The following is a 9,363-nucleotide window of genomic DNA, read 5'->3' on the forward strand; positions in this document are numbered from 1 at the left end:
AAAGTGGGCAGTACCATTAAAGTGTGTGGGGGGGGATCTCCGCCAGATAAACTAAAATGTCCACACTTCATACGTCTTGTGATAGTAGAAGTGACACTGCTTACTAGTTGGAAAGCTAATCCTGAATCCTGAACCTACTTGAAGCCACACAGATCTAAAGTCGGGTAGTTTGCGAACACTTAAACTTGGTTTCGTCCACCATTCTCTGCAGTCTGCAGTGGATATGGCGTCACTTAAAAGTGTAGGAGTCGAGAAACTTCATCCATGTAAATAACGTCTATTAGAAAGCTTTGACACGCTTCAGATAGCAATACACGGTTCTTATATATATATATTTACCAGCTTGTTTTCAATTATGCCGCGGAAAAAGCCATTTAGCAACAAACAGAAGAAGAAACAGCTGCAAGTCAAACGGGAGAGAAAGAGAGGTAACTACTACATTTGCCGTTAGCGTTGCCATGCTAGTAGTTAGCAGTTAGCCACAGCTAACGTAACGTTACTAAACGTAGTTCAGCGGTAAACTGTCTGCTCGTCTCTGAGCCTGCTGTGTAGTGTCAAGTTACGTTTTCATGTCAACCTCAATGACACTTAACCTGGAACATAAACCTGTAGTGTTAGCTGCCCCTATCAAGCGGAGTGTCACAACTTGCCCTCCAACTTGATCAGTATAAATGGCACGACACAGCAACGCAGTCTTGTGTTTGTGATTGGAGCGTCAAAAATAACATTTCAGTGTGGTTTTTTCAGTCCTCAACAAAGACAGATATAACCACAAGTCATCAGGCCGTGAGGTACATAACTGTCACCCATAGGTTACTGACACACAGCTTTTGGTGGTTGCTTCTGGTCAGCTTCTGGTGTTATGATAGTTATATGATTCAGTGTTTCTTAAACTGTAGCTAGTGGGTTTATTGAGTTCTGCATTTATGTACGTATGCTGTCACTGTCTTTTGGAGTTTTTACTTATTATATATTGTTGCATTATGTAAAGCACTTTCCCTTGTGAATGCAATACAAGTAACCTTTCCTTGCCTTAATTGCCACAAAATTTATAATCACTAGAATATCTTTCAATATTTCTTACCATTTTAAAAATTCTAGATGGAAGATTTCACTTAGGAGTTCAAAATTGAATTTGTTTGTTCTAAACACAATTATACCATGATGTGCAAGATGATGGTCTATATAGCCTAATGTTAAGACACACACCACACAGAGTACATCAAACTTTCAAAGGAGCAGTGTCAAGAAGTTTCCTCTCACACATTTCCCAACACAAACATCATAGGGTATGCATTTACAATTATTCTAAATCTACATTTTATTGAAATAATACTAAAATTCTTACAGTGTAGATTAGTAAATCAAAAAGCCCTGCTATCAAGCAAGGTAAAGTCATCAGTGCTTGGTGGTTAATAATTTAATCAGGGCTGCTGGCCACTAAGGTCAGTGTATAATTCCAGTTAGTAAGATCTCAGAATAATTTGAGACACGTACCTATTAGTTTCTACATCAAACACATTTTTCTGTTCATTTCATTTCACGTGGTTGAGGACACCTGATGAGAGACATAATATTGTAGCCTGCAACATACAACTATTTTAATCTTGATTAATCAATGAAATGTCAATAAAATAGTGAAAAGGCCTCTCAAAATTTCCAAAGTAATGTCCTCAAATGTCTTAAATGGTGTCTGTCTAAACTTCTAATTCTAGAAAGTGTAGTGATGTGCGCCTGCGTTTGACTTTTGTCCTCAACTTCCAGGTGACACAGGCTCTGGGCCCAGTAGCCGTAATGCCAGTGTGGAGCGAGGAGGAGAGCGACAGTCAGATACCTCAGACAGTGAGACCACTGATGTAAGGAGAATGAACCAGCAGCCCGGCAGAGAAGGTAGATATGACCCCAACAGGTGAGTTCAGTATCACTGTTCATGCTCACATTGATCGACTTTGATTAAAAGAATGAGGAGGATGACACTTGAATAAGAAAAAAATGGTTACCTTAGATACTTAATTGGAGTAATATGTCAGAGCCTGCAGATAATAAAAAAAAAAGGAGGCCTAGTTTTCAACACTGGGTTTTGGTGACGATATTTTATCAGAAATGGCCTATATCTTGATTACTTAAATTTGTCTGTCACAATGTCCTTGTCCATACTGTGTAATGGGAATGTTCTAATCCAATATGTATCTAAATTAGTAAGTAGATAAGTGAAATCTATATTAAATCATCACTTTTAAGCCATAGTGATGCAGTGTGACAGAATAACTAATGATTTTACTCCTCTCCTCAGGTTCCGACTGCACTTTGAGAAAGAGAGCAAAGAGGAGGTGGAAAAAAGGAAGAAGATGGCCAGGGAGAAGGTGTTGCAGCTTGTCTCAGACAAAGAACATGAAGTCAGCATCGATGACATCTATCCCTCAGAGAAAGGTCTGGCTGTTCCTTTATTTCTTTAATGCTCTTCACATGACAGTCTCAAAATAAGCCAAACAGAGTAAATTAATGGAGTGGGTCACCGCTTGACACACTGAAACTTGATTATCCACTTCCAGGTCTTGGTTTCCCACGACGGCCGCCCTGGAATTATGAAATGACACGAGAGAACCTGCTGAAGAAAGAGGAGAGGTCGTACCAAGAGTACCTAAATGAGTTACACTCCAGAAACCCACCCGGCTCTCTCAGCCACTTTGAACACAATCTAGAGGTAAGTACGTCAGCTGACTAGGTATACCATGATACACACTTTTGATTGTCAACGTTCTCGTGCTTGACTGGGAAACTACTTTTGAAATTTGAATGATGAGATGTCCCGATTTGGGAGTCATTTTTCACATAGCAATATTGTCTCAGTGACTTAAAGTAACTCACACAGAGGTGAAAATAATTAACCAAGATGATTGTAGTATGTTGTACTAACAATCTTTCTCTGCATTAAATCAGCTAGTAAATAATGCAGTATACGACTGAGGATGAGTCACTTTCACTGCTGTCACATTCTACCATGGCATGGATTTTACAATAATGTCATTACTTTATTTCACACACATCTTAGATCTACAGTAGCACACACACAAGGGAGCACTTGGTGAACATGATGCTGGACAGCACTGAATTAATGCATGTCGGATGGAGCCTACAGGTGTCTGCCTTTCCAAATCAGTATCTCAGAGAAGATGGATCAGGGCTTGGGTTAGAGATGATGACAGGCACTAGAGCTAGATTTTAAGTGTTAAACTGAAGGGTTTGAATACTTACATCAGATTGGTATTTACATTTCCCCCCTTTTAATATTGTAATAATTTCTGAAATTCTATATTTGCCTTGTCATTGTCATTGGTTATTGAGTGTAGATAGAGGAAGACATATATTTTTATTTTCCATTTTAGCATAATGCTGCAACATAAAATGTGACTGTACATTTTTGGGCAGCTACTCGTTGCAAAAATGCACGTAAGCCAGCAATATACCCATTTTAATTACTATTTTGAGCCAATAAACACATGTGTTTTTTCGATGCAGACACTAGTCTTTGACGCTCTCTTTTTCGTCCATTTTTTTTTGGCTCAGACCAACAACAGGTTTAGCATGTAGTCATAGACGCATGTGTGTTACATCAGAAAGGTTTTGGTGGCACAGAAGTTCACTTTAGAGCAATAAACCACTAGCACTGTTCCTGTACAAAATGGATTGCCTGTAAACAGATAATTACCCCAGAAACTCGCTTCGCCGCTTTCATCTAAAAGAAATAACAGTTGAGGCTGTTCCAGGACACATCACAAACTTCATCTTGGCAAATTGACATCATGTTGCGATCTGTCAGAATTATATGTCATACCTGCACGTTGCCTAGTATTTTCCACTGGCAATAAAGCGGCATCATACTGCATATAACATGCATGCTGTGATATTGCTCAGACTGTGAAAATGGTACCACTGTTTTCAAAATTAAAAACCCAGCAGATCATTTAATTTCAAAGCGTGGGCTAAGCTCAGGAGGCACAACACAGCAGCTAGTGGTGTAATAAGTGACTCTCATTAATCTAGAGATGATGACTATTTAAACGGTGCCGAGGATCAAAGTAGTAGGAAGAAAAATAACATGAATAAGCTGCTTGTTTGAACATGTTATTTTGAATCTGTTAGTGGATAGTCATTTTATAGCATGAAAGTGAGACTTGCATTAAACATAATAATGAATATTTGTTAAGTTGTTTTGTCCGTCTTTCCTAAGTAACTGTAAACTTATCCATCACTCTATTTTGTTTACAGTATCAATCATAACCATACGCACTCTTATTTTGATTTTGTTTTAGACATGGAGGCAGTTATGGAGAGTGTTGGAAATGTCCGATGTTATTCTACTCATCGTGGACATCAGGCACCCGGTAGGTGGTCTTGTCTGCAGAAGCCTGCTGGATGAAGCAGGCCACCAGATGGAGACACTTTCAAGATCCATCTCAATACCGAATATGATGCTTATTCTGTATCTCTTTAAGTACCCAATCCATTTTAATGTTACAATTGTTGCATGTTTTTGTTTTTATAATCTTATTAGCAGTTGTCTGTAGTTACTAGTTACAGGGAAATATTTCCATTAATTTTGACAACAATGTAAAAGTCTCAATCAGTAGTTCAGTTTTGCAGTGTCTCAAAAGTATTAAACAACGACCATTTGTTCCCCCTCTAAAGTTTTTAAAAATAAATCTTGTATACGTTGCTGCGCTCTTGGTGATGAAGTCAGGGAAAATGGTCATGGGTTACTACTCTTCTTTGTCTACTAGTGTGATTGATTTGCAGCTTATTTATCCAAGTTAAAATGAAACCCAATTCTTTGGATCTAATTATAAATGTCTGCTTCTGACATGCTTTGTCTCTAACGTTCATTCTAACACTTATTTTGTTAACTAATTTACTTCCTCTATTCAGATTTAATGCAAATTTAAAAACAGCGCGCAAGTCAATGATTTGATTGAGTGGTTTATATGTTGGATTAGATCACTGTTAGTATTTTAACAAGGTGTGTCATCATCTATATCTAGGTGCTGCAGTTCCCTCCATCCCTGTACCACTACATCACAGGTGATCTACAGAAACAGGTGATCCTGGTGTTGAACAAAGCTGACCTGTGTCCTCCTCCAATGGTGATCGCCTGGAAACACTACATGACCTCTCAGTTCCCCCACCTGCAAATAGTCTGCTTCACCTCCCACCCTGGACAGCCCTACAGCACAGGTAAGTAGATAGAGGGAGAAGGGGGGAATGGAAAAATGGTGGACACTAGTGACGCATATAATAATATATAAGAATGATGAATATAATTGAAATTAAATCATTTCAGAGCAGTATCACCAGAATAAACTGCTGTGTGTCTGCAGCTCTTGTTGCAGTAAGAATAACTGTCTCCTTCTCTGTTGGCATATAGTGCTCCAGAAAAAGAGGATGAGGAAGAAGGCTAACTGGAGTTATGCAGGAGGTCCTATAGATATCCTGAAGGCCTGTCAGGACATCACAGCAGGCAGAGGTGCGTGTGTGCACGTCATCTAGCATACTTAAAATAAAATCACTGTAATAGCACAGGCATAAAGTTGTCGACATTACCAGTTCGTCCTACTCATTTGTGTTCCCTCTTGTTGTTTTTTCTCAGTTGACTTGTCCAGCTGGGAAAAGAAGATCCAGAGAGATGCTGTTGCAGAGAAATTAGATGTAGAACGCCCAGATGACGCCGCTGAGTCAGTGCTGGTGGAGCATCAAAGTGACAGTGCTATGGAGATGAGCAGTCCATCACAGGAGCTGTACAAAGATGGCGTCCTCACATTGGGCTGTATAGGTAGGACATTTCTGTTTGCAGAGATTCTTAAAACAAATATAAAGAGTGAGATTTTGCCAGTTTTTGGTAACACCGGATAATTACATCACAATTTTCAAATAATAAGATTTACCAGAAACAAGAAGATAAAGCCTTTTGTGTCATTTCAGTGTGTGCACAACAGGCCCCACACTATCTCTTGTCATACTTCCACGAATTACCTTTTGTAAAAAGTCACAGTGCTTCAATGATCTATTCAAGTGACACATTAAAAACATGTCTATATAAAGTTAATAATAGAACATCTTCATATGTAAATTATGGCTTTATTTTTTTTTTTTTTAAGTATATTTTTTGGCGTTTTTGCCTTTATTTAATAGTGAGTGAGATAGACAGGAAAGGGGGAGCAGGGAGAGGGGGAATGACATGCAGGAAAGGTCCACCCGACGCGGGAATCGAACCGGGGACGCCTGTGTTGAGGACTGTAGCCTCTACATGGGGCGGCCGCTTTAACCACCGCGCCACGCACCGCCCCAAATGATGGCTTTATTTAAGGCTTTAGATCACCAATCAAATTTCTAAGGAATAGCACTAAAACTAACCGTAACTAACATGAACTCATTCTTTTTTTCCAGGGTTTCCAAATGTTGGCAAGTCGTCTGTTATAAACAGCTTGGTTGGGAGGAAGGTGGTGAGCGTGTCTCGAACCCCTGGCCACACCAAATACTTCCAGACCTACTACCTCACCCCAACAGTCAAACTCTGTGACTGCCCTGGACTTGTCTTTCCCTCCCGTGTCAATAAACAATTGCAGGTACAAACTCACTTTTTGCGTACTAAAGAGCAAATGTGACTTTCAGTTTGCTCAGTTGTTTAGACTCAGTGGAAACTTAAATGTGTTGGACAACACATTCACACAGCTCTGGCAAAATTGACTATTGATTTGATACATTCCCTCTTGGTATGCTTCAAAGACTCCAGGGTTGTTTGGTTTGATGGCTGCTCAACTTTTACTTTTTTTTTTTTTTTCTACCTTGATTTTGGACCTGTCTTTCGTTTTTTTTTTTTTTTTTCCTTGAACTTTTTCTTCCCCTGGCCTGTTTTCTTTAGAGTTTGCTTTTGTGTTTATAGATCCTGGCTGGCATCTACCCAGTGTCTCAGCTCCAGGAGCCCTACAGCTCAGTTGGATACCTGTGTGAGCGAACCCCGTTCCTCTCCGTGCTGAAGCTACAACATCCCAGTCTGCTGGAGAAGGACCCCCATAACAGAAACCAAGGGTCTGAAGAGCTTAGCTGGACCGCGTGGGATGTGTGTGAGGGTAAGACAGTCCCCCGTCCGTGACACCAGACATTTTAATGTAATTTGAGTATGAGAATGATATGTGCACAGTAGGTTACCACTATTTACCAGCACTGATGTCATGGCTCATAATCAACAGTCAGTACGGCTCTACAATTAATTGAAACTGCTGTTGTTTTTAATGAAGGTTAAATGTGTCAAAATGCTGTACACCTGTGGCACCATAAGAGCATTATATGCCACAGCATACACATCATACCAGACATGAAGGACTTTTTTATATTTTAATGAAAATGAAATTCAAAAACAACCATTCCAACTGTAATCCCAATTGTACCCTAATTGTAATTCAGCAGTATACATCTAAACGATTCACAAGTAAAGAGACAGTCTCCACTTTGAGCCAGTGAGGGTATAAGGATGGTGTTATTCTGTCTTTTTTGGTATTACTTGGAACTATGGAATAAAATGAAACCATGCTCACCAGAGTAAATACTGTATTTTGGGGTGATTGTTTTCAGTCCTCGATTAGTTGTGTCAGTTTATGTCAACAGGGCCATATATGTGACCTTAACTCAAAATGCTAATGTCTGTGCAACCCAGTATCTCACATGGTTGAACATCTAACCATGTACTGAGGCTCCTTGCCTCAGTAGTCCAGGTCTGAGTCCAGCCTTGCTGCATATCTCTCCCCTCACCATGATGTGTTAAACTGTCTTAAGAGACCCCTCTCTTTCCCATATCTCTTTGTATTCCTCAGCCTGGGCAGAGAGGAGAGGATATAAGACGGCTAAAGCAGCTCGCAATGATGTCTATCGTGCGGCTAACAGTCTCCTTCGGTTGGCAATTGATGGCAGATTGTGCCTTTGCCTCAGACCACCTAGCTACAGCTGCCTGAGAGGTAAAAGAGTCTCCTCCATGACTAATAATTTCAGCTTCAAGTGTATTTGAAAAGTTGAAATGGCAGGTGGGTGGAATTAATTTCTTTTGGGGATTATTTATGGTCTACAGGGCAATGGGAAAATCACCCAGACCTGCCAGAGATTATGACCCTACAAGGACGGACGACAGAGGAGGAAGGGACGGGAGACAGGGACGATGAGGAGGACGGAGAGTCCAGTACCGAGCCGGAGGAAGAGAGAGACAGGGATGCAGATGATGATGAGGATGGGGATGATGAAGATGAGGGGCTTGGACATCCAAGACGGGAGGACAATAAGCCATCTGGCTTCACCGTTAACATGTACAATGTCCTTCGGGAAAATGAGTGTGAGTGATAACAGAAGGAAAGATGAGCGGTGATAAGTTGTTTCTCTTCCCTGACTTTTCCCCACTGACTTTTCATTCCTTTTATTTGCCAAAACCTGCATTCCCTCTCATTTTTTGTTGCTTATCCGCCCTCATGTCATTTCCCTCCGTGTGCACAAACACGATCTATCCTAATGAATTCATCTTGTCTCCTACTCCCTATGATATACAGAGCATATTCATGTAATCCATGTTGTGCCTCTGCTCCGCTTGTTCATCCATGAAGCTTGTTCTTTAATGTTGCTTCTACGAATGGGTTTGGGGTGGTTTGGTTTGATTTGATTTAATCTTTCTTTTTGCATGTAGTTCTCAAATACAAATGAACAAGTAACCTCCCTGAGTCTGGAATAATCAACCAACTGGTTTTCAATCTCTATTAATAAGTGACCTCACAGCTGAGATGCCAAAGTTCAGGAAAGGTTGAAAAAAACAAAACAAATCCGATGCACTGTCGATATGATGTCATTCACTGGAGCAGCCAGTCGGCTCTCAGAGCAGCTTGAGATTTAAGACCATCACTCTAAATCTTCTTTGTAGACCATAATATGTCTCAACTTTGCTTAAAGGGTGTGGGATGGGGATGTGAGAGATGAAACCGATATTTCCTCACAGAGTTTTTCAGTTACCAGTATTACGACCCTGTAAGAGATCCATTTATCTGAACTTGGGTTTGATTTAGATGATACTGTATCTGAGAGTGATATTTTACAAGGTGTGCTTCTACACGGGGGGGGGGGGGGGGGGGGGTGAATCCTGTATTCCTGGATGAGGCTGTTTAAAGAATTTAACCTGTAGTGTTTTAACTACTACAAAATGATTCATATATGCTGGTAGAGATTTACAGTATTTAGTGTACGATATAACTACACTCATTCAAGTTATAATACTAAAGGCAGTGGATCCATTTGAGACGCTTTAAAGGTATAGTTTGACATATTTGCATATTGGCT

At 40.2% G+C, this 9,363-nt stretch overlaps 1 protein-coding gene across 1 annotated transcript; it reads left to right on the top strand.

The window, feature by feature from the left end:
• The first annotated feature begins 225 nt into the window (after positions 1–225).
• gnl1 (guanine nucleotide binding protein-like 1) lies at positions 226–9,156 on the top strand. Its single transcript, XM_083990110.1, has 12 exons — positions 226–428; positions 1,765–1,909; positions 2,294–2,430; positions 2,553–2,704; positions 4,314–4,385; positions 5,040–5,232; positions 5,423–5,521; positions 5,645–5,827; positions 6,442–6,620; positions 6,938–7,124; positions 7,866–8,006; positions 8,117–9,156. The coding sequence occupies exons 1-12, from the start codon at positions 356–358 to the stop codon at positions 8,380–8,382; spliced, it is 1,827 nt and encodes a 608-aa protein (XP_083846236.1). The 5' UTR covers positions 226–355; the 3' UTR covers positions 8,383–9,156.
• The last annotated feature ends 207 nt before the right edge of the window (positions 9,157–9,363 follow it).

Source organism: Trachurus trachurus (genome assembly GCF_905171665.1).
Source record: "Trachurus trachurus genome assembly, chromosome: 16".
Classification (NCBI taxonomy): Eukaryota; Metazoa; Chordata; class Actinopteri; order Carangiformes; family Carangidae; genus Trachurus; species Trachurus trachurus.